Source organism: Mustela nivalis (assembly GCF_964662115.1).
Source record: "Mustela nivalis genome assembly, chromosome: X".
In the NCBI taxonomy this organism is placed as follows: domain Eukaryota; kingdom Metazoa; phylum Chordata; class Mammalia; order Carnivora; family Mustelidae; genus Mustela; species Mustela nivalis.
In genome coordinates this window covers 68480467-68507503 of record NC_139040.1, presented here as the reverse complement: position 1 = coordinate 68507503, position 27037 = coordinate 68480467, and the positions used below count along the sequence as shown (strand labels likewise).

Genomic DNA, 27037 nt, shown 5'->3' with positions numbered 1-27037 from the left:
CTAACAAGGGGATGTGATCAAGAGTGTGGTAGAAAAAAGCAAGGAGAACAGCAGCTGTTCATGAACTTTTCTAGCAAAAGAAAAGGCAAGGGGAGACAAAACTAAAAGAGGCCCTGAACTGAGAGATATATGCTAACAAGAACTGAGGGACAGAAAAGAGCTTCATAAACAATACCCACCACCACCCTTTTATATTCTAGGCTTATTTCAACAAAATTCTAATATACTATAGCAATTTTTATATGTTATCATTTGTGTAAAACTGGAGTTTTTAGTGATCCGAAGGGGCACGTTTTAGTGATCCGAAGGGGCACCCGAATGTTTATAGCAGCAATGTCCACAATAGCCAAACTATGGAAAGAACCTAGATGTCCATCAACAGATGAATGGATAAAGAAGATTTGGGGTGTGTGTGTGTGTGTGTGTGTGTGTACATACACACACACACACAATGGAATACTATACAGCCATCAAAAGAAATAAAATCTTGCCATTTGCGATGACGTGGATGGAACTAGAGGGTATCATGCTTAGTGAAATAAGTCAATCAGAGAAAGACAACTATCATATGATCTCCCTGATATGAGGAAGTGGAGATGCAACGTGTTCAGGGTTAGAGGGTAGGAGAAGAATAAATGAAACAAGATGGGATCGGGAGGGAGACAAACCATAAGTGACTCTTTCTTTTTTTTTTTTAAGATTTTATTTATTTATTTGTCAGAGAAAGAGCGAGCGAGAGTGAGCACAGGCAGACAGAGTGGAAGGCAGAGTCAGAGGGTGAAGCAGGCTCCTTGCGGAGCAAGGATCCCGATGTGGGACTCGATTCCAGGACGCTGGGATCATGACCTGAGCCGAAGGCAGCTGCTTAACCAACCCCGAGCCACCCAAGCGTCCCCATAAGTGACTCTTAATCTCACAAAACAAACTGAGGGTTGCTGAGGGGAGGGGGGCCGGAAGAGGGGTGTGCAGTTATGGACACTGGAGAGGGTATGTGCTATGGTGAGTGCTGTGAAGTGTGTAAACCTGGCGATTCACAAACCTGTACCTCTGGGGATAAAAATACATTATATGTTTATAAAAAATAAAAAAACTGGAGTTTTCTTCCCTAACTGAATGGGTACTTTCCAAAATGCATATAACCTCTGCCTTAAGATAGTCAGTTTACAAAAAAGACTTCAGCCTGTAGAAAGTACTCTCTCCATTGTCTCCTTCTGGTATAAAAGTTACAGAGAAGGGTGTTTAATTAGCAGCTATTTATTCCTACTGTATCACCAACTGCTCCCAATAGTCTTTATAACACATGGATAATTAAAGCACAAAAAAAATTGTTCCAAAGATAAGCAGTATAGGACAGAAAATGTGGGCATTTGTCTTTATAATATAGTTACCTATTAAGTCAACAAACAATCCACATTTGATTTCACTGTGATGAATTTTAGAGTAAACTAGTGGACTTGCCACATTAGTGTTCACTTAGAGTAAAGAGCAAACATATCACTTAGAGATAGCAGCAACAGCTACCATTTACTGAGCAGTTTCTGTTTTCTACGTAAGTTATTGAACACTCTACAACACATGCATCACATATTTAAGCTGTACAATAATTCTAAAAAGTAGGTATCACAATATTACCAATATGACACTGATATCACAGATGACTCAAATTTTGACTGAATTGATCTAATACTAGAAAAACTATCCATCTATCCATTGTGCTAAAATTCCTACTGTTAATAACACTGATAATTACTTTTGCCTCTTTTAAAACAATAAAATGTAATTAAAAAAAAAAAAGATTTTATGCACTTATTTGACAGGGACAGCACAGCAAGGGAGGGAACATAAGCAAGGGGAGTGGAAGAGGGAGAAGCAGGCTCCCTGCCGATGCAGGGCTCAATCCCAGGACCCTGGGATCATGACCAGAACCAAAGACAGATGCCCAACTGACTGAGCCACCCAGGTGCCCCTATAATACAGATTTTGACGAAAGTCTATGGGTCAAATGACATTCCTAAAAATATAGTCACACTAACTATATAGGAAAAGTCTAATATACCTAACTGATGATATGGATGTCAATCACCCTGTCACCATCAAATTTTCCTACTGGAAGGTTTTCTAAAAGTGATAATGCCAGATAAGAGGTCAACAACCCATGGCATATGTGAAAAGGACCTATACATATGCCACTTTAAGTCTCAGCCTATCCTTACGACCATTTCCTAGAGAACATTCCCTCCCCCCTCATTCTTGGTATAAACTTCAAGCTCACCTCCACAGTTTTAAGCTTCCAGAAGCCATCCATGGCACCAGTATGTTTTGGGTTTTTCATATTTGTTTTGTCTTCCTCATCCCTGTCTTCTTGGCATACTAGTTGATAGGTTGATGCCATAAGCGTTATTTTGTTGTTGTTGTTTTAAAGATTTTATTTATGGGGTGCCTGGGTGGCTCAGCGGGTTAAAGCCTCTGCCTTCGGCTCGGGTCATGATCCCAGGGTCCTGGGATCGAGCCCCTCATTGGACTCTCTGCTCGGTGGGGGGCCTACTTCCTCCTCTCTCTCTCTCTCTCTCTCTCTCTGCCTGCCTGTCTGCCTACTTGTGATCTCTGCCTGTCAAAAAAGGTTTTATTTGACAAAAAAATAAAGGTTTTATTTGACCAAAAAAAAGGTTTTTATTTTATTTGATTTATTTATTTGACAGACAGAGATCACAAGTAGGCAGACAGGCAGGCAGAGAGAGAGGAGGAAGCAGGGTCACTGCAAAGCAGAGTCCAACGCGGGGCTCGATCCCAGGATCCTGAGATCATGACCTGAGCCGAAGGGAGAGGCTTAACCCACTGAGCCACCCAGGTGCCCCGATGCCATAACTTTGTACCTGCCAATACTGCCAAATCCTGTAACAAAACTCACTTATCATTCACATTATAAAAAGGTTCATTTAAATGAAACCTGTTATAAAACCTGAGCTAAACTACTCAGCTCCTCTGATTATATTTGAAATAATTCAATTTATTAAAATGTGATTTCATAATAACTTCAGGTATATTCCACTTCTGTGAAACATTCTAAATTAAGTATAACTCATAACTGTATAAGCCTGTTCTGTTAGGCATAGTTCTTATATATAGAGTTTGATCAATCTTTAGGCTCTACAACGTCTTTTACAGGGATGCCTGGGTGGCTCAGTCTGTTAAGTGTCTCCCTTCAGCTCAGGTTATGATCCCAAGGTCCTGGGACTGAGTCCCACATTAGGCCCCTTTGTTCAGCAGGGAGCCTAGTTCTCCCTCTGCCACTCCCTCTGCTTGTGTTCTCTCTCTGACAAATAAATATATAAAATCTTTTTTTAAAGTCTTTTACATAAAAGTCATTTGCATAAATATCTTATTAGAGATATATATACCTGTGATTACTATAATCTCAAAGACCATATTTGCCTTTATTTCATTAATGGCAAATGTAATTTTCACAACAGTTAAACTAACCTTGATAGTATCTTCAAATAACCAGAACTAACCCTATACACATAATGGAAAAACATTCAGTGAATTGATTTGACATATTTTACTCCATAATCCCCTGATGTTCAAAGTACCTTATATCACATCTCCAGAAAAATACATTTTTCAAATAAATTCATTTAACTAGCAATTATTGAATGGTCTATGTGTCAGAATTTACTGTGCCTAAGTGCTCAGTGAAAGACAGGGTTCTTGCATCTAGTTGCTCCATTTTTACATTATTCCCTTGATATTTCCAGATTCAATACAATAGTACAAATATTAGTATAACACTGTTCATACAGTAAGTACTAAATATATACTTACTGATATTAAAATAGCAGAATTCATTTCATAGTAACAATTTTAGCTGATCCTAATCCTACTCTTCACCCACCCACCTATATATATACTCTGGGGCTGGCAGACAGCAATACATAACAAAGCAAAAGAAAAATTCATATTCGTGATGGAGCTATGAAGGAGGAATGAAAGAAGAACATCTCATGTTACATTAAGGATAGAATACATTTTCTTATCAACTGGCAACATGTAAATAACACACGTTAAAGGAATAAATAAATTTAGCATATTGGCTTTTGAAGTCAGAGACTTTTCTTTGTTTTTTGTTTTTTAAAGATTTTATTTATTTATTTGACAGACAGATATTACAAGTAGTCAGAGAGGCAGGCAGGGAGAGAGAGGAGGAAGCAGGTTCCCCGCTGAGCAGAGAGCCCAAAGTGGGGCTCGATTCCAGGACCCCAGGATCATGACCTGAGCTGAAGGCAGAGGCTTCAACCCACTGAGCCACCCAGGCGCCCAGTGAAGTCAGAGACTGTTTAAACTGACAAAGTACCACACAGTATTTACTGAACCGTATGATGATATCCCTAAATTCACATACATTAATTTTGTTTATATTACCTAAGCCAGAAAGAACTTTCTTCATATTTACTCTGCTTGTGGGTTTCTACTCCAAAGTTGTAACAGAGAATGTGAAGATATCCAGTCTGCAATATTAAAAAAAAAAAAAGTCAGATTCATGATTTTTTAATGTTAAAAAATCTATAACAGTTCGAGTCTTTAAGACATACTTTATTTTATACATCAAAATAACCCACTATTCTTTATTTAAACCTCCCAAATTATCTAAAGAGGAGCTATAAAATATTCAGTTTGGGTAAGAGTTATATTTGGAAAAGTAATACATTACTATTAGAACTTGAAAGGTACTTTGTAACAGGAAATGGGAAGCCTAACCATTGCCCAGCAAAAGGACAACCTCCTTTGTAGGTTTCCAGATCCAATAAGAGGCATTAGATCAGCAAGTACAGTCAAAGAAAAAAGCATAAAAGAGGATGTTTTGGGGGCGCCTGGGTGGCTCAGTGGATTAAGCCTCTGCCTTCGGCTCAGGTCATGGTCTCAGGGTCCTGGGATCCAGCCCCGCGTTGGGCTCCCTGCTCGGTGCGGAGCCTGCTTCCCTCCTCTCTCTCTGTCTGCCTCTCTGCCTACTTGTGATCTCTCTCTGTGTCAGATAAATAAATAAAATCTTTAAAAAAAAAGATTAACTATGGTCTAGCACCATAACATTCATTATTTAAAAAAAAAAAAAAGAGCATGTTTTTTCAAAATCAAGACAACTTTAAAAAATTCCAAAGATCTGAAATGTGTCCAACATTTCATAGTCCAGTCACAGGACTTATTTAGAAATTGTTTAATAAACACTCCTTAACAAGAAAAATTTTCTTTACATAAATTACCACTAAAATAAAAGTAGGAACGAATATGTGAATGGTGCCATAAGAAAATACTTTTTTATGGATTATCGGCATCTCAGTCCCTGCATCATTGCTATATCTTATATAATTTTCATCTGTCCAAATCCTGGGAAATGGTTTAAGAGAAAAAATTTTAATTTCTAATAACTTATCCAAATATCCTCCAGAATTTGATTACACCCATATAATGGAATCCTTTACAAGCTTTACCTGAGTAAGACTACAGAAGCAGATCTTCAATTAAGAATCCAAGATCTGAGGCAAGTTATTCATAAGTAATGTATAAAGACCTGTCTTCCTTCAAAAAAGTTTCCTTTTGAATTACAGTATATTCAGAAGAAATTCAATATGTATGCCTGAGCACTTCAGACCTGTATATTTTAATCTAAAATAAAGAATAGCCTTGGTAATGTGGGTCTGGCAAGAATCCAGAAGTATTTGAATGCATTCTTGACATTTTAGCAGAAAAAGCTTAACTCATTATATGCCCCAGATCCCATAGGTTCACACAGGACCACACCAATTATACAGCTATACTGGAATAATGCAGCTCACATCCACTTGCTGCAGAGAGGCCTGTAACTAACGTGCACAGAAGAAAATGGAAATAAAACCTTCGACGAACATCTAACGTATATTATATATTAGTCTTTGTTCAGTTTCCCCAGGATTTGTCTTTGCCCTCAAAAAACGTTCAAGTGTACTTACATTAAATGCTACTTCCTAGGAGAAAAAAAGAATGCAAAATAACAAACTTACAACAACAAAGCTATAAAATACTAAAATATCTTTTAAGAGAACCACAATGTATTTCCAATGTAATGACAAAAATAAAATCTTTTAACTACCAATACTGCTTTATGCACACAATCATTATACATTCAATAATAAATATTTACTATGCATCTCCTATCTATCAGGCACTATTTCAGTCATTACAGATAAATCAGTGAACAAAACAGAGAAAAATCCCTGCCCTCATGACACATTTCTAACGGGGTATGAAGAACTAAGATTCATAAAAATATCCCTAAAAATATCCTTGCAGGGCATCTGAATTGTACAGTCAGTTAAGTGTCTGCCTTCAGCTCAGGCCCAGAGTTGGGCTCCCTGCTCAGTGGGGAGCCTGTTTCTCCCTCTTCCTTTGTCCCTCCCCCACAACCTTTGCACTCTCTCTTGATCTCTCTCTCCCTCATTCTCTCTCACTTGATCTGAAAGAAATAAAATCTTAACAAAAACAAAAAATAAAAAATAATATCTTCCCAGCCTTCCATGGAGTGCTAACCTCTCATTTTGCAAGGAATACACATGGCAAAAACCAATACAAAGAAGGTAGGTCTGTAAGTCCTGCTGTTATACTGGTCATCCAGAAAGGGACTTATGGAAGCTCCAAAACCCACAGGATATCTAGAACTTCCATCTACTGCTACAGTCCAGAAAGAAAGCTCCAACTGAATATTCACTTTACAATGCCAACATGAGAGTATATGGATGACTTTTAAAACTCAAATATTGCTGCTAATAAGTTTCATCACTAAGTTTCAAGTTCAATCGAAGGCCTTGTACTTTTTTAAAGATTTTATTTATTTATTTGACAGAGAGAGAGAGATCACAAGTAGGCAAAGAGGTGGGCAGAGGGGTGGGGGGGGCAGGCTCCCCGCTCAGCAGAGAGGCCAATGTGGGGCTCGATCCCAGGACCCTGCGATCACGACCTGAGCCAAAGGCAGAGACTTAACCCACTGAGCCACCCAGGCACCCCAGAGGCCTTGTATTTTTAATTAGCTAGATAAGGTCATCTTCTCTGCAAATTACTTTGTATATCAGGATTTTAAAACTCAGAAAAAACAAAGCTATTGTTTCTCCAGTCCCAAGTCCTGAACTATTTTTCTTTCTGCTTTTGTTCTCTTCTACACATTTATAGATCATGTATTTTTACATTTTGTCCTATTTTAACAGTGAATGGTAATTGCCTGGCTTTCTTCCTTCATGGCTTTAAGACACTTACCTTCCAGTCCCTCCCTGACTCAGCTTTCTTTAATTCTTGGATAGCTCAATAATAATCAACTCAGGTCATTAGTTATTTCTCTTGGTGCCCTAAGACACAATTTTCCATACGCTTTATTTCTCCGTCTCTGAACAGCATTCCCTTCTGGCTTCATGTTAACACCTTACAGTAATTCCTAATCCAGTTTTGGCATACAGAACGGATGTCTCAGAAAAAAGACTTGGTTTATTTAATTCATTAATTCCCTTTAAGTAAATAATATTATGTTAGCTCTTCTCTAGCCTTTATCCAATCATTTCCTCTCATTATAAGATTTCCTGCCCTAGATTTTCAGATCCCCTATCTAAAACTTAAGGCCATCAAGGGGCGGGTGCCTGGGTGGCTCGGTCAGTTAAGCGGCTGCTTTCAGCTGGGGTCATGATCCCAGAGTTCTGGGATCTAGCCATTCATCAGGGTCCCTGCTCAGTGGAGATCCTGCTTCTCCCTCTCCCTCTGCCAGCTGCTCTGCCTGCTTGTGCACTCTCTCTGCTAAATATATAAATAAAAATCTTTAAAAAAATAAATAAAATAAAAAATAAAACTTAAGCCCATCAAAAACACACTAAATAATTTCACTGACCTTTAAAATAAAAAATAAAATTAAATTTTAAAAAAGTATCCTAACAATATAGTCAAACACAAAAATTTAAATGAATCAAAATCCTAAATTTAATAGCTAAAGCTGTAAAACTCTCAAAGGAACACCAAAATCTTCACGACCTTGGATTTGGCAAGTTTCTTAAATGACACCAAAAGCATAGGCCAACAAAAGAAAAAATAGATAAACTGGACTTAATCAAAATTAAAGTGCATCAATGAACACTATAAAGAGAGTAAAAAATACAACCCTTAGAATGAGCAAAAATATTTGCAAATGTAAGGCTTTAATATCTAGACCATATAAAGAATTCTTAAAACTGGACAACCCAATTTAAAAACATGCAAAGAAAAAAATATAGGCAAAGGATGATAATAGACACTTCCCTAAAGAAGATATACAAATGCCCAATAAGCACATGAAAAGATGTTCAATATCATTAGTTATTAAGGAAATGCAAATCAAAAGCATAACGAGAAACCACTGCACACCTACTAGGATAGCTATAATAATTTTAAAATCTGGAAAATAAGAGTTGGTGAGGATACGGAGAAATTGGAACCCTCGTACACTGCTGGCAGAAATGTAAAATGGTGCAGATGCTACAGAAAACAGTCTGATCGTTCTTCAAAGAGTTAAACACAGAATTACCATATGACCCACCAACTTCAATCCTAGATATTTATCTAAGAGAATTAAAAACAAGGGTTCAAGGGGCACCTGGGTGGCTCAGTCAGTTAAGCATCTGACTTTTGATTTTGGTTCAGGTCATGATCTTAGGGTCATGAGATCGAGCTCCACGTCAGGCTCAGTGCTCAGCAGGAGTCTGCTTCTCTCCCTCTCCCTCTGCCCTCCCCATGCTTGCTTGCTGTCTCTAAAATAAATAAATCTTTTTTTAAAAAAGGTTCAAAAAAGTAATAAAAACAGGAATTCAAACAGATATTTATAGATCAATGTTCATAGAAGCATTATTTGCAATAGCCAAAAGGTGGAAATAACCCAAGTCTCCATCAATTGTTGAATGGATAAATAAAATATAGTATGTACATATAATGAAATACGATTCAATCATAGCAAGGAATATAATTCTGATACATGTTACAACGTAGGTGAATCTTAAAAATATTAATGCTCAATGAAGTAAGCCAGACATAAAAGGATCAATATTGGGGGCCTGGGTGGCTCAGTAGGTTAAAGCATCTGCCTTCGGCTCAGGTCATGAACCCAGGGTCCTGGGATGGAGCCCCGCATTGGGCTCTCTGCTCTGCGGGGAGCCTGCTTTCTCCTCTCTCTCTGCCTGCCTCTCTGCCTACCTGTGATCTCTGTCTGTCAAATAAATAAAATCTTTCTTTTTAAAGATTTTATTTATTTATTTGACAATATTGTCAATCTTTTTTTTTCTAAAAGATTTCATTTATTTATTTGACAGAGATCACAAGTAGGCAGAGAGGCAGGCAGAGAAAGAGAGGAAAGCAAGGCTCCCCGCTGAGCAGACAGCCCAACGTGGGGCTCGATCCCAGGAGCCTGGGATCATGACCTGAGCCGAAGGCAGAGGCTTTAACCCACTGAGCCACCCAGGTGCCCCCTAAAATCTTTTTTAAAAAAAGGATCAATATTATATGATTCCACTTATATATAATATCTAGAACAGGAAAGTCCATAGATAGAAAGTAGATTAGAGGATACCAGGAACTGTGGAGAAGAGGTAATAGGAGTTATCGTGTAATGTGTACAGAGTTTCTATTTGGACTGATGAAAAATTTTGGAAACTGATAGTGGTGATGGTTATACCAAACTGCAAATATAGTTAAGGTCAATGAATTATATGCTTAAAAATGGTTAAAATGACAAATTTCATATTATATATATTTTCCCACAATAAAAAAGTTTTTATAGTAGAATGTCAACTAATAAATGTAGAAAGATAGAAAAACATTCAATTGTCAACCATCACAGTACGAATTTAGGCAGGAAATATCAATGGATGGTGAAAGTAGGATGTGAAATTGGACTTCATATAGTTTCAAGGTATCACCCCACAAAATACTTATGAATAACACAAGGAAAAAAATACATGTGTTTATAGCAAAAAAAACCTGGAAAATATCATTTTATTCAAGAGATCAAAATGAGCACCACCAATAACAGACTGAATCAATCCTGTCTGCCACCCAATAGGAAGCCATGAGGAGAATACAGAATTACTTCTGTGATTTCCTGGTCTCAGAGTCGTAATTTGTTCTAAATATGAAGAAACTCTGAACAAACTTGAATTAAGGGTAGGGGAATTAGAAAGATGTTGCTTAAGGGTGGAAACATGCAAATGTAATGTAAGTTTTGGAGATCTAATGCACAATACAGTAATTACAGTAAACAACACAATTATAAATTTCAAAATTGCTAAGAGAGTAGATCTGAACTGTTCTCAACACACACACACAAAAAAACAATGATTATGTGACATAATAGAGGTGTTAGGTAACACTACTATAGTAATCATATTGCAATATATAAATGTATAAAACCAACACGCTGTATACTTCAAACTTATACAATATGTCAATCATATCTCAAAAAAAATTTTTTTTAATATATATTTTTTAAGATTTTATTTATTCATTTATTTGACAGAGAGAGATCACAAGTAGACAGAGAGGCAGACAGAGAGAGAGGGAAGCAGGCTCCCCGCTGAGCAGAGAGCTCCATGAGGGACTCGATCCCAGGACCCTGAGATCATGACTGAGGCAAAGGCAGCAGCTTAACCCACTGAGCCACCCAGGTGCCCCCCCCAAATTTTTTTAATTAAAAAAACTAAGATGCACTCTACAAAATGACTGGTCAGTAATCTTCAAAACTGCCAAAGTCATGAAAGTCAAAGAAGAGTGACGAAGTATTCCAGACTGAAAGAGACTAGGTACAATGGAAATTGATTCCATTTTGTATAAAGGACAGTTTTGGGAAACTTGAATGAGGTCTCTGTACAAAGGATAAAGGATTTCTTCATACTATTCTTGTAACATTTTTTTAAGATTTTATTTGTCAGAGAGAGAGAGCAGAAGCACGGAGAGCTGCAGGCAAAACAGGCAGGGCAGGCAGAGGGAGAAGCAAGCTCCCTGCTGAGAAAGGAGCCCGACATGGGACTTGATCCCAGAGCCCCGGGATCATGACCTGAGCCGAAGGCAGACACTTAAAAAACTGAGCCACCCAGTCATCCCTCTTTTAATATTTTTTTAAAAATATGAAATTGCCTTAAAAATTTTTTAACTTTTTAAAAATTTTATGGAGTTTTTTATTTTTTTAGTAATCTCTACACCAAACATGGGGTTTAAACTCAGAACCTCAAGATCAAGAGTCACACATTACACAGAATGAGCCAGCCAGGTGCCCCTGCTTTAAAAATTTTTAAAGCCTAGGGGCGCCTGGCTGGCTCATATGGTTGGGTGTCTACCTGTCATGATCTCAGGGTCCTGGGATCAAGCCCCACTTTGGCCTCCCTGCTCAGTGGGGAGTCTGCTTCTCCCTCTCCCCTCCACTCATGCTCTCTCTCTCTCTGTCTCTCAAATAAATAAATAAAATCTTTAAAAAATAAAAAAAAAAGTTTAAAAAGATTTTTTTAAGCCTAGAAGAGAGGATGACTGGGTATGCTTTCAGTTAAAGACACAAAGTTAAGTGCCTTTAACTGAAGGCAGTTAAACATCTGCCTTCAGCTCAGGTCATGATCCCAGGGTCTTGGGATCCAATCCCACATCAAAGATTCCTTGCTCAGCAATGAGTCTGCTTCTCTCTCTCACTCTCCCTCTACCCCTGCCCCCTGCTCTATCACTCTTGTTCTCCCTCTCAAATAAATTTTTTTTAATTTTGTAATAAAATAAATAAATAAAGCCTGGAAGAGTACCTAGTATATAATTAGAAATATATAACTATTTACTAAATTAAGTTCTAACACATAATTTAGGGGAAAAATAAGACCAATCTCACAAGAAGGTATAATACATGAAGACCTAAGGAACATTCACCCTAACATCTAAATATATCTTTGTTATCAATTCCCTCTGTGAAAACAAAGAGTAAAGTAGACATAGGCAGTGAAGCAAGAAAGAAATAAAAGGTAGTTAGGAAAAATAAAAAATTATCAACCCTGGAATTTTGATGAGAACCAGACTGGGAAGTAGGATTTATTTATCCTATCAATTCTCTCATACCCCCAATATAGAAAAACATGATGACAGTGATATGATTAACTGCTATTGACCTTGCCAGCAGAGATATAAACTCATTTTTTCCATTCTTTCATCACATAGCTTGAAATATGGAGGAAATGTTAGCAAAACGATTTGACAATAAAAGGGAAAGCAAATAAATTTTAAGAAATAACCCTTTGCTTTTTTAAACACCCTTTCTAGTACAAGACAAAGAAAATATTTCAAAGATCAGCTAAATGAGTGGACCCAACCTTAAATATAATCTCTGAAGAACTGCATGAAGTAGTCATGATTCTACCTAGAACTTGACATAACATATTTTCAAACTCTTGGAGAGTAAGTGCAGATATTTCACTCACCATTTTAGGGAACCTCATCAACATATCCTTACAGCGCAGTGCACATGTAGATGCTCTTTGAAAATCCCCTTGAGCACATGCCTGAAAAAGTGAAAAAAATATTTATCAATAATTGGTTAAAATGAAGTAACAAGATATTTGTCTATAAGTCAACTTTAACATATTTTAAACTCACATTAAAAAATCTTAATTTGGGGTGCCTGAGCGGCTCAGTCATTAAGTGTCTGACCTCAGCTCAGGTCATCCTAGAATTGAGCCCTGCATCTGGCTCCCTGCTCCAAGAAAAATCTGCTTCTCTCTCTCCCACTTCCCCTGCTTGTACTCCCTCTCTCACTGTGTCTCTCTCTGTCAAATAAATAAATACAATCTTCAAAAAAAATCAGAAGTCTTAATTTGTTTTCTAATCTTTTTAGCAATACTGGTTGGTCTAGCTAAACATAATAGCCAGCTCAAAATACAAAAAAAAAAAAAAAGGAAGAAGAATAATCATCTTGGGTAACACAAGAGTTGATAGTGATTAACTTTTTTCTGGAAATGGCAAAACTGGTGTGCAATCTTGTGTTATTATATTATGATATAATGCCGTATCTAACAGATGCTTCCCCAGCTTGATAACTCTTGTATTTATCTCCACATCAGAGGGATTTTAAAATGTTAAACAGGAGTCTTTTGTCCTAAAACAGGCTCACAATAACTTCATAATCTGAACTGCTGTGAATATCTGCTATGAAAGGCAGCTAAGAGCAATCCTATCTTGGAGCCAGAAGAGCTACTCTGACATTTATTATATATAACCTTGAACCTTACACTCTCATGGTTTCACTTTCCTCAGGACAATGTACTGTGTTATCTCTTAAGATTCCTGTCAGCTCTATCATTCTGACTGAACAACTTCAAATGAATGAAAACATCATTCACACAATACATAGGCACTTGTAGAAGAGGCTTGTTTCAGTCATTTAAAAATTTAGCTGACAAGGCATATTTTTAAAAAAAACATGGACATATACAAGAAAATAATTTGATGAAGTACTTTGTCGGGGAAAGAAATTCCTGTATTTGCTGTGTTCTTTTCTCTTTCTTATGGGGCATCAAATATTCTTGTGCTTTGGTGCTACTGGGTGGCTCAGTGGGTTTAAACCTCTGCCTTTGGCTCAGATCATGGTCTCAGGGTCCTGGGATGGAGCCCCACATCATCGGGCTCTCTGCTCAGTGGGGAGCCTGCTTTCCCCTCTCTCTCTGCCTGCCTGTGATCTCACTCTATGTGTCAAGTAAATAAATAAAATCTTTTTAAAAAATTTTTAAAATATGGGCGCCTGGGTGGCTCAGTGGGTTAAGCCACTGCCTTCGGCTCGGGTCATGATCTCAGGGTCCTGGGATCGAGTCCCGCATCGGGCTCTCTGCTCAGCAGGGAGCCTGCTTCCTCCTCTCTCTCTCTGCCTGCCTCTCTGCCTACTTGTGATCTCTCTCTGTCAAATAAATAAATAAATAAATCTTAAAAAAAAATTAAAAATATATTCTTGTGCTCTGAGTACCAAAACAATTGAGCAGAGAGAAGAAAAGATGAAGAATGTAAGATATCCAGCTTCTCTTTACTTTTCTCCTCTATCCACCTGCTGAATATTAAGCTTGACATCTTGCTAAGTAGAAACCCTCACCTAAGGCTTAAATGAATGCTAGATTATGTTAAAGGGAAAAATAAATTGTGAACACAAGAGCCTCAATAAGCCAAATCTCAATTATCTACAGAGTTTACAAAATAATATTCACATTTATACAAAGAGATGTTTGATGAATATACTTGTTGACTGACTCATTTTTCAAGGTGGAGGAAATCATCGTAAAAGAGAAATGCTGGGCCGCCTGGCTGGTTAAAGCCTCTGCCTTCGACTCCGGTCATAATCCCAGGGTCCCGGGATGGAGCCCCACATCAGGCTCCCTGCTCAGTGGGAAGCCTGCCCCCTCCACTTGCCTGCCTCTCTGCCTACCTGTGATCTCCATCTGTCAAATAAGTAAATAAAATCTTTAAAAAAAGAGAGAGAGAGAAATGCTAAGTGACAAACCCCGTATCGGAGAACGCTTTCTGTTCTTAGAACATATAAAGCAATACAATGCTATAAAAAATCCATAATCTATCCATCACTAATCAGATGTTACCTTAGTGGAAATAAAATCTCTAATAATTCAAGCTAGTTGTGAATATTATTCATTTTATTGGACCACAAATCAGTATTTCAAACCCAAAAGAGAATTCGGTATAAGAAGTCTTAAAGAGACAGCATGATGTAATGCTCTAGCAACCTTTGGTGAAGTGAGCATAAGACACAACAAAAGAGCTCTTCAAAAATCACATGGCCCGGCCCCATCACTTGTAAATTCTGATTCACTACATCTGGGATAATGCCCAGCCTATACTAACGTAGTAAAAAGAATATGGGCTTCAGATTCCCAGTTTTTCTGCTTTTTTTTTTCCAGTCAAAATATAGTTGATATACAATGTTCTATTAGTTTCAGGAGTACCATTTGATAATTCCACTTCTTTCCTCAGTAAAGTCAGGCAAGTCACAGACTCTATGAGCCTCAATTTCCTTAACTGTAAAGTAAGGACAAGTATTATCTACCACATAGGATTGAACTTGTGAGAATCAAATGAGATCACAGATACAAAAGCATTTTGTAAACTTTAAGACAGTATTCAAAAGGGGTGCCTGGTAGCTCAGTTGGTTAAGCATCTGACTCTTGATTTTGGATCAGGTCATGATCTCTGGGTCTGAGATGGAGCCCTGTGTCAGGCTCCACGCTGGGAGTGGAGGCTGCTTAAGATTCTCTCTCTCCTGGGCACCTGGGTGGCTCAGTGGGTTAAGCCGCTGCCTTCAGCTCAGGTCATGAACTCAGGGTCCTGGGATTGAGTCCTGCATGGGGCTTTCTGCTTAGCAGGGAGCCTGCTTCCCTCTCTCTCTCTCTGCCTCTCTGCCTACTTGTGATCTCTGTCAAATAAATTTTTTTAATCTTAAAAAATAAATAAGATTGTCTCTCCCTTTCCCTCTGCCCCTCTTCCCTCCCTCTCTCTCCCTCTCTCTCTAACAAAAGACAGTATGCAAAAATGTGAATAATTTTAGCACTCAAAGCTACAACCAGTGCCAAGAATTGTAATAAAAGAGGTTATCTGCTGTGATGTGGTACTCATTGTTAAAGAGAGGAAATCTCTTTGAAATCATATCCTAGCAGATCTATAAAGTATTACATGAACCAAGAACTTAGGTTTCCACTTCATTAGAAGAAAAGCTCCAAGGCTGGATCTGAACTCATGCTTAACAGCACTGGGTTATTACTTTTATGCAAGAAATGAAATGCTAGACTGACCATCACCTATGGTGATGCTACTAAGTGATAATGACAACAGAATCAATCAAATAGTAAACTGTGCTGAACAGATCCACTAAAAACTTATGCTCACTTCAAGTAAACCCTCACTTAAGCTCCGCAGTCAAAAATGTTACAGCTCCTAGTACCATGTCAAGTATGTAATGGATGCTCAGTAAAAATGAGTTTCTTTGTTATTTCCAAAGGATATTTCCCATTCAGAAATTCAAGCCATTTTTTCACATTCTTCAAGTACTCCCATAATATGCCATATCTTCCTACTGCACCCCTCACCCAAATTACCTCACCTTCTACCTTAACCAAAACTCATATGCTCCCTTATCCAACATCTAATTCTCCTCTGCAATTTAAAATATCTATCTTATGCCCCTTTCCCTACCAGTAAAGTTCACAGTCTTTTCACAGCAGAGTTACTTTTTCATATTTTGTTTTATCGTGGAACTTCACTCATATTTCTTTAAAGCAATTACCAACTGTGGAAAGAACCAAGATGCCCTTCAATGGACGAACGGAAAAGGAAGCTGTGGTCCATATACACTATGGAGTATTATGCCTCCATCAGAAAGGATGAATACCCAACTTTTGTAGCAACATGGACGGGACTGGAAGAGATTATGCTGAGTGAAATAAGTCAAGCAGAGAGAGTCAATTATCATATGGTTTCACTTATTTGTGGAGCATAACAAATAGCATGGAGGACAAGGGGAGTTAGAGAGGAGAAGGGAGTTGAGGGAAATTGGAAGGGGAGGTGAACCATGAGAGACTATGGACTTTGAAAAACAATCTGAGGGTTTTGAAGGGGCGGGGGGTGGGAGGTTGGGGGAACCAGGTGGTGGGTATTAGAGAGGGCACGGATTGCATGGAGCACTGGGTGGGGTGCAAAAACAATGAACACTGTTACGCTGAAAAGAAACAAAAAGTTAAAAAGATAAGAAATAAAGAAAATTCCTGAACAAAAACAAAACGGCAATTACCCTGTTGTAATGCACCTGTTTACACATCTATATCTACCACAAAATTTACCTTAAGCTCCTGTAAGAGAGGTACTACATACTAACGTTATAGATCTTTTTACCTCTATTGCAAAGCACTGACTTATATATATAATATTGACATATATGTATACATACACATACACACAGCAGGCACTAAATAAATGCTTCTTTATTCTCCTATATTCTCCTATATATGTACTGATTAGATTCATTTCCATCTCCTGGTATATGACACCTCTTTATCCAACTCCTCCAATCATTTTCTCCCTGGCTTTTTATATTCAACCTATGTTTATATGCATTCTATTTTGAAAATAACCTTCCTTTGACCATCCTTCTCTGACAATAATTTGTATTTCTAAAAGGTTCCTAGTGATATTTTTTAAATGACCCTTTATTTTTTTTTTAAGTTTTTTTTTTTAATTTATTTATCAGAGAGAGAGAGGGAGAGAGAGCGAGCACAGGCAGACAGAATGGCAGGCAGAGGCAGAGGGAGAAGCAGGCTCCCAGCCCAGCAAGGAGCCCGATGTGGGACTCAATCCCAGGATGCTGGGATCATGACCTGAGCCGAAGGCAGCTGCTTAACCAACTGAGCCACCCAGGCGTCCCTGACCCTTTATTTTTTTAAGATGTATTTACTTGAGAGAGAGTGCATGCACATGTGCATGACTCGGGGGAAAGGGGCAGAGGGAGATAATCTTCAAGTAGACTCCCAGCTAAGTGTGGATCCCAACTCAGGGCTTGATCCCACAACCCATGAGAACACAACCTGAGCTGAAACCAAGAGTCAGACGCTTAACCAACTGAGCCATCTAGGCATCACACTGCCCCCCCACCCCCCGCGCACACACACACACACAGGTGATACGGATGCTGCCAGTCACAGCTCTGGACCAATCCTAAACCAATAGTTCTGATTCTTTTGTGTATGTCTCAAGAGCCCTAGAACTCTTAAAAATTATTGAGGACTCAAAGAGATTTTATCTAGGTTATAGCTGGTTGCAATTTCTACTAAGTTCAATAAAAAGCTATAAAGTTCATTTTGACAACTTTTGACAGTGTTCTCATTGCTTTTTTTTTTAATTTTTTATTTTTTATAAACATATATTTTTATCCCCAGGGGTACAGGTCTGTGAATCACCAGGTTTACACACTTCACAGCACTCACCAAAGCACATACCCTCCCCAATGTCCATAATCCCACCCCCTTCTCCCAAACCCCCTCCGCCCAGCAACCCTCAGTTTGTTTTGTGAGATTAAGAGTCACTTATGGTTTGTCTCCCTCCCAATCCCATCTTGCTTTCAATTAAAACTTAAAACTGAAATGTAAAAAAATATATTTATTATGTTAAACAAAATAAGTCAGTCAGAAAACGACAAATACCATATGATATCACTCATATATGGAACTTAAAAGCAGGGGTACCTCAGTGGCTCAGTCAGTTAAGTGTCTGCCTTAGCTCAGGTCGTGGGATCAAGCCCCACATCGATGCAGAGCAGGGATACTGCTTCTCCCTCTCCCTCTGCCTGCTGCTCCCCCTGCTTATGCTTGCTGTCAAATAAATAAATAAAATCTTTAAAAAAAAAAAGAAAACAGATGAACATAGGGGAATGGAAAAAAGAGAGGGAGGTGGGTTGGGGATGGGCTAAATGGGTGACAGGTACTAAGGAAGGCACTTGGTTTGATGGGCACTAGGTATTATTTAGTGATAAATCACTAAATTCTAAACCCAAAATCAATTTTACCATATGGTAACTAACTAGAATTTCAATACGGGAAGAGTAGGAGACCTTAGTTTTGTCTGGTCCCTGGAGTTCAGCTACATAGCTATCACATCATTCTGAGTACCCTATTAACTCAACTGGAGACCTAAGAAAAGATTTGTTGTAATTCTACAAAGAGAAAATCTACCACTTTCTGCAAGGTAGGAGGTGCAGAAAAGTGAATCCGAGGCAATATCGGAAGATAAACCGCAGGGTGGAGGAGCCTACCAGAGCTGGCTACTGGAAAGTGATATAGCAGCTATACGCCTGCATTACACCTTGATCCCAAAACCAGACAAAGACCCCACCAAAAAGGAGAATTACAGACCAATATCCCTGATGAACATGGATACAAAAATTCTCACCAAGATACTAGACAATAGGACCCAACAGTACATGAAAAGGATTATTCACCACAACTAAGTGGGTTTTTAATTTAAAAAACCTTCCAAACAGCTCTCCCCAGCAGTTGTACCACTTTACATTCACACCAGCAGTTATGAGGGTTCCAACTTCTCCATATCCTCACCAATTTCTTATTTTCCATTTTTGTTATTTTACATACCTGAATGGGTGTGAAGTAGCATCTCACCATGGTTTTCATTTCCATTTCCATAGTGACTAATAATGTTGAGCATCTTTTCATGTGCTTATTGGCCATGTGTTTATCTTTACTAGAGAAATGTCTATGTAAGTTTTCTGCCAATTTTAAATTTAGGTTATTTGGGGCGCCTGGGTGGCTCAGTGGGTTTAAAGCCTCTGCCTTCAGCTCAGGTCATGATCCTGGGATCCTGGGATCAAGCCCCGCATCGGGCTCCTTGCTCAGCGGGGAGCCTGCCTCTCTCTCTGCCTCCGCCTACCTCTCTGCCTGCTCGTGTGCTTTCTCCCTCTCTCCTTCGGACAAATAAATAAATAAAATCTTTTTTAAATAAATAAATAAATAAATAAATAGGAATAAAAAATTAATTCCATTTAGGGACACCTGGGTGGCTCAGTCAGTTAAGTATCTGTCTTCAGCTCAGGTCATAATCTAATTAGGGTCCTGGATCGAGCCCCACATCGGGCACCCTGCTCAGCGGGGAGTCTGCTTCTCTCCCTCTGTGCTCTCTCTCAAATAAATAAATAATTAATTAAGAATTAAAAATAGTGGGGCACCTGGGTGGCTCAGTGGGTTAAAGCCTCTGCCTTCGGCTCAGGTCATAATCCCAGGGTCCTGGGATCGAGCCCTATGTTGGGCTCTCTGCTCTGCAGAGAGCCTGCTTTCTCCTCTCTCTCTCTGCCTGCCTCTCTGCCTACTTGTAATCTCTGTCTGTTAAATAAATAAATAAAATCTTTTTTAAAAACGTTTAAAAAAATTAAAAATAAAAAAATTAATTCCATTTACATTAACATAAAAAAATAAAACATTTAGGGGGCGCCTGGGTGGCTCAGTGGGTTAAGCTTCTGCCTTCGGCTCAGGTCATGATCTCAGAGTCCTGGGATCGAGTCCCATATTGGGCTCTCTGCTCAGCAGGGAGCCTGCTTCCTCCTCTCTCAGCCTGCTTCTCTGCCTACTTGTGATCTCTGTCTGTCAAATAAATAAAAAATAAAATCTTTAAAAAATAAAATAAAACATTTAGGAGTAAGTTCAACAAAAGAACTGCAATACTTGTACACTAAAAACTATAAAATACAGTTGAAAGAAATTAAAGACCTAAATAAAATGAAGACATCCCGTGTTCACCAATCAGAAGACTTAATATTCTTAAGATGGCAATGCCCCTTAAAGTGAATTACAGATTCAAATGCATTTCCTATCAAAATTCTAGCAGGCTTTTACAAAAACTAACATCCTGATTTTAAATCATATGAAAATAGGGGCGCCTGGGTGGCTCAGTGGGTTAAGTCTCTGCCTTCAGCTCAGGTCATGGTCCCGGGGTCCTAGGATCGAGCCACATTGGACTCTGCTCCACAGGGAGCATGCTTCCCCCTCTCTCTCTGCCTATCTCTCTGCCTACATGTGATCCCTGTCAAATAAACAAAATCTTTTTAAAAATAAAGTAAAATAAAAATAAATCATATGAAAATTTAGGGACCCAGAATAGGCAAAAACATTTTTTAAAAAGAAGAGCAAAGTTGCAAGGCTCACCCTTACTGATCTCAAAATTTACTACAAAACTAACAACATGGAGGAACTAGAGCGTATCATGCTTAGCGAAATAAGTCAAGCAGAGAAAGACAACTATCATATGATCTCCCTGATATGAGGAAGTGGTGATGCAACATGGGGGCTTAAGTGGGTAGAAGAAGAATCAATGAAACAAGATGGAATTGGGAGGGAGACAAACCATAAGTGACTCTTAATCTCACAAAACAAACTGAGGGTTGCTGGGGGGTGGGGGGTTGGGAGAAGGGGGTGGGATTATGGACATTGGGGAGGGTATGTGCTTTGGTGAGTGCTGTGAAGTGTGTAAACCTGGTGATTCACAGACCTGTACCCCTGGGGATAAAAATATATGTTTATAAAAAATAAAAAATTAAAAAAAAAAAACAAAAAAAAATTTACTACAAAACTAAAATAATTGAGTTTACATAGTGACATAGGACATAAAAATCAATGCAACAAAACAGAGTCCAGAAATAAATCCTTACATTTAGGGTCAAATGACTTTTTATAGAAGTGCAAAAACAATTCAATGAATAAAGAAGAGTCTTCTTTTAAAAAATGATGCTGGGTACTGAGTAGCTCTGGCAGTTAAGCAACCAAGTTTTTTTTTTTAAGATTTTATTTATTTATTTGACAGAGATCACAAGTAGGCAGAGAGGCAGGCAGAGAGAGAGGGGGAAGCAGGCCCCCTGCTGAGCAGAAAGCCCCATGTGGGACTGGATCCCAGAACCCTGAGATCACGACCTGAGCCGAAGGCAGAGGCTTAACCCACTGAGCTACCCAGCGGCCCCAAGCAACCAATTTTTGATTTCAGCTCAGGTCATCATCTCGGGGGTGTGAGGTCAGGCTCCCAGCTTGGTGTAGAATCTACTTTTTTTTAAGGTTTTATTTATTTATTTGACACAGAGAGATCACAAGTAACTGGAGAGGCAGGCAGAGAGAGAGAGGAAGAAGCAGGGTCCCTGCTGAGCAGAGAGCCTGATGTGGGGCTCGATCCCAGGACCCCGAGATCATGACCTGAGCCGAAGGTAGAGGCTTTAACCCACTGAGCCACCCAGGCACCCCTAGAGTCTACTTTTTAAAAAGAAAATTAACTCAGGGCACCTGAGTGGCTCAGTCGATTAAGCAACTGCCTTTGGCTCAGGTGGTGATCCCGGGCTCCCTGCTCACTGTAGAGCCTGCTTCTCCCTCTCCTTCCGCCTGCCGTTCTGCCTACTGTGCTCTCTATCTCCTTGTCAAATAAATAAATAAAATCTTAGAAAAAAAGAAAATTAACTCAAAATCAATCATAGATTTAAACATAAAAGGTAAAGCTACTGAACTTATAGGAGAAAGTATTTCAGATCTAGAGCTTGGTGAAGAATTTTGAGACATGACACCAGAACCACAATCCATTAAAAAAATCAATTAAACTTCATCAAAATTAAAATACTTTTGCTCTGCAACCCTATTAAGAGGAAGAAAAGACAAATACATATTTGAGGGGCAGCTGGGTGGCTCAGTGGGTTAAAGCCTCTGCTCAGGTCATGATCTCAGGGTCCTGGGATCGAGTCCACATTGGGCTCTCTGCTCAGCAGGGACCCTGCTTCCTCCTCTCTCTCTGCCTGCCTCTCTACCTACTTGAGATCTGTCAAATAAATAAATAAAATCTTTTAAAAAATACATACTTGACAAAGGAATCAAATCTATAATACATAATTTACAAAATTCAACAGCAAAAAAAAATAAACAATCCAATTAGAAAATAGGTAAGCGCAAACTGACGTTTCACTTGAAAATATACAGATGGCATATAAGTACATGAAAAAATGTTCAACATTAGCCATTATGGGAAGCACAAATTAAAACCATGATGATGGGGCACCTGGGTGGCTCAGTGGGATATGGGTGCCTTCAGCTCGGGTCATGATCCCAGAATCCTGGGATCCAGCCCCACACTGGGCTTTCTACTCTGCAGGGAGCTTGTTTCCTCCTCTCTCTCTCTCTCTCTCTCTCTGCCCGCTTCTCTGCCTACTTGTGATCTCTGTCTGTCAAATAAATAAATAAAATCTTTTTTAAAAACCATGATGAAATATCACTAGACATCTAATAGAATAACTAAAATGAATTGATCACAATACAAAATGCTGGCAAGAATGCAGAAAATGGGATCTCCCATACATTGCTTATAGGGATTAATGGCACAGCCACTCTAGGAAACAGTCTGGTTGTTTCTTAAAAAACAAACTACTAAACATACACTAATGATTCAACCCAGTGATTGTACTCCTGGGCATTTATCCCACAGAAATGAAAATTTATGTCCACACAAAAACCTCTACACAAATGTTCATACCAACTTTATTTCCAATAGCCAAAAACTGGAAACAACCCAAATTCCTTCCATGGTGAATGGCTAAACAAACTGATAGATCCATACCACAGAATACTACTTACAAATAACAAACTACTGATACACAAAACTTGGATGGATGTCAAAGCAATCATGCTAAGTTCAAAAAGGCACTATCAAAAGGTTAAATACTATATGATTCTATATATAAAATATTCCCAAATGACAAACTGTAGAGGTGGAGACTATTAGTTGCCTGGGATAGGGAATGGGGGAATGGGCAGGCTGTAACTACAAAAAAAAAAAAATACAAGGGATCTTTGTGGTGATGAAATCGTTCTATATCTTGATTGTGGAAGTGCTAGTTACATGAATCTACCCATTTGATAAAACTGTATAGAACTACAGATATGCATATGAGTATATCATGTAAAACTGGTAAAATATGAATAAGGCCTATGGATTATAATGTCAATTTCCTGGCTTTATGATGTAATTTATTTACATAAGATGTTACCACTGAAGAAAACTGGGTAAAGAGTACTCCAGAACTATCAAAATATTTGTGCAACTTCCTGTGAGTCTGTAATTATTTCAAAATAAGAAGTTTCTAAAAATCACATTAGTTGGGTGCCTGGGTAGCTCAGTCGTTAAGCATCTGCCTTCAGCTCAGGTCATGATCCCACCTGGGATCAAGTCTCACATCCAGCTCCCTGCTCTGTGGGAAGCCCGCTTCCCCAACTCCGCCTGCTTGTGCTCTCTCTCTTGCTGTGTCTCTGTCAAATAAATAAAATCTTTAAAAAAAAATCACATTAGTTAAGAGGTGCCTGGGTGGCACAGTTGGTTAAGCATCTCACTCAGTTTCAGCTCAGGGCTCTGTGCTCAGTGTGGAGCCCACCTGAGATTCTCTCCCTCTCCCTCTCCCCCTCAATCCCTATACACTTCCTCTCTCTCTCTAAAATAAACTTCTTAAAAAATCACATTAGTTATGGGTGCCTTGGTGGCTCAATCGGTTAAGTGTCTGCTTTCAGTTCAGGTCATGATCCTGGAGTTCCGGGACTGAGCCCACATCAGGCTCCCTGCTCCTCAGGGAGTCTGCTTCTCCCTCTGCCCCTCACCCTGCTCATGGCTCACTCTCTTACTCTCTGTCTCTTAAATAAATAAAAAAAGTATTTTAAAAATAAAATAATAAAATTTGAAAAAAAATTAAAATCACATTCGTTAATACCATCGTCAATTTCATCAGAAAAGTTTATGTGGAAGCTGCGTCAAAGTTGTGACAGAGGTACAAGTTTTCCAAAATTCTTTTACTTAACAGCTCAGATTTTATCACTAGCAACAAATACTGTCAGTTGCTTTCCTTGAAGTCACATTCAAACTTCATTCATTTTGAAAATGTCTATAAATACCCAAGTCTGAATGAACAAAGTTTATCTACCAGTCCCTCTTTTCCAGTAAAGACAGTGATATGTGAAAACAGAAGGAGCTAATTCAGCTCCAAGTCAATCACATAAGGGCCTTTCCTCAAGACAACCACCATTTTAAGTAAAAATGGCATTCTTTTCACTGCAAGTGGGTAATGATGAAGAATACAATGACTAGGGGTGCCTGGGTGGCTCAGTCATTAAGCTTCTGCCTTCTGCTTGGGTCATGACCCCAGGGTCCTGGGCTCGAGCCCCACATCGGGCTCCCTGCTCAGTGGAAAGCCTGCTTCTCCCTCTCCCACACCCCCTGCTGGGGTTCCCTCTCTTACTGTGTCTATCAAATAAATAAATAAAATCTTTTAAAAATACAATAAAATGAATAGTAAAAGGTGTGCCACTGTCTTGATTCACGTTAAAATACCCACAGTTTTACCCACCATTGCTTTTACAGCACCAGTACAATGTCAACATAACAAGAAGGCAAATAACATCTTAGAATTATTATGAAAGTAGTTTTGCCCTCACAGATCACTATACTAAATTCTTCCATTACCTCACTATCCACTCAACCCTTAAATTCCTAGTCTGTCCTCCACTCTTACCTTTCTACTAAAATTACTTTCTATGGTCACTATTGTCATCCTAAATGTCAAGTCCAAGAGCCTTTTCTCCAACCTCATTTTCCTTTAATTCTCTGAAGCACTGCACTACTGATAATCCCTTTTTCAATGAAATGTTCTTCCCATTCATGACTCTGTTCTAGTCCTCCTTCATCTCTGGTGTATCATCTGTCCTTTCTGTTTGCTTTACATTTTACTACATCCTCCCCCACATGTAAATGTTTGCGATATGACTTGGCTTTCTTACCATCCTCACTTTCCTGCCTCCAAGGACTGCGTGGTTCAGTCCTGAGCATAAATGTTTGCTTCCTTTAGATCTCCTATATTTGTCCTTCCTTCCCATTCCTGTTGTTACAACTATAATTGAGACTCTCATTATCTCGTGCTCACACTCTGCCTCCATTCTATTTATCATTTTAAAAAGTTTTTAGTATAGTTGACACACAATGTTTCAAGGTGTACAACATAATGATTCGATTTCTCTATACATTATGCTATGCTCATAAGTGCAGCTACCATCTGTCACCATAAAATGCTATTACAAAATCATAGACTATATTCCAGTGCTGCGCCTTTTATCCCAAGCACTACTTCAAGGCACTCTTTGATTGGTGCCTTCTTACCTCTTCCAAAAACTTTCAACCACCCCTCTGCCTTTAGGAAAATATCAAAATTATTTTTTCAGAGAAGTATATTTGGGCCTCTCAACTTGGCCCAAATTACTCCTCTACACTTAGTCCTTCCTGTGTCCTTGAACAAATAGTTTCTTTCAAATAAACTGATCACTCAACATTCTTTTAACAAGACCTATCAATTTCTGCCTATATGATTTTGCTCATGCTCAAACCTTTGCTCTGCCTGGAATATGTTGTGCTCTCTTTACTAGCTTTCAAAATCTATTCCTTCCTCCAAAATCCAAATCATGCCCTAAATCCTTTGTGTGTCTTCCTCTACTAACCCAGTTCACAATAATCTCTGCCCCCTTTCCTACATACTTATAGCACTTCCATATACCAGTTATCTCTCAACCTTTCATATCTCATATGCTACTATTACTCATTTGGGGAAAACGAGTAAGATAGAGAGGGATAATAGGAGAGGAGATTCATTACTATAACATACATTTACATATTATCTCTTGTGTGCCAGGTACCATGCTAGATGCTGACAATATAAAAATTAACTTTTTATTACTGCCTTTTTAACTAGTAGGGAGAGACAGTGAACCATGGCCCTCAGTATACTGGAGAAATTGATTTTTCCACATGCCTTGCATTTCCAAGACACCCTCCATCATAGTCTTTATGGATAAACTCAATTTTCCTGTATCCATGTGGCCCTGTCAGCTCCTACAAGGGGTCTTACCATAGTAAAGGAGGAATAAAAGAGGCATGGCCAATACCTGAGGAAAATAAGAAATTAGGAAAAACAACAAGATCTATAGTTACTTCTACAATGCTAAAAGACTGCAGACAATCTGTGGTACAAGGGTAAACAGAAGATTATCTATCACCTTGTAGGTGGATGTAGAGATTGAGGAAAAGTAAATTCTTAACAATTGTTATCAACACCATGTGACTACCTTAAAGAAAGTCTGTGCCCTGCCCAATCTATGCCATTCATTTGGCACTTATATTTTCCTTTTCTCATTTTTAAAAATTATATTTATAGCCTAACTTCCAAACTACCTCATCATTTTATGGAGGGAAAAATGATCAGACCTTACAGCTCTATTCCTATATAGCACCAAACACTCCGTGTAGATAATTTATCTGTACCACCTTTATGAGACTTCATTCTATTTTGTATATGCATTATTTATCTCACCAACTAAACCATAATCTCCTTGAGGATATGATATATGATTATTCTCCTCCCAGACAAAGCCTAACATAC

At 38.7% G+C, this 27037-nt stretch overlaps 1 protein-coding gene across 3 annotated transcripts in view; it reads right to left on the bottom strand.

Moving 5' to 3' along the window:
* TEX11 (testis expressed 11) overlaps positions 1–27037 on the bottom strand; it is a 312028-nt gene that overhangs the window by 244783 nt on the left and 40208 nt on the right. For all 3 annotated transcript variants that reach the window (XM_082716160.1, XM_082716159.1, XM_082716161.1), the window contains exons 8-9: positions 12477–12557; positions 4420–4505 (exon numbers count right to left, since the gene is read on the bottom strand). In XM_082716160.1, coding sequence (XP_082572286.1) covers positions 4420–4505; positions 12477–12557 — 167 coding nt within the window. The remainder of the gene's footprint in view (positions 1–4419; positions 4506–12476; positions 12558–27037) is intronic.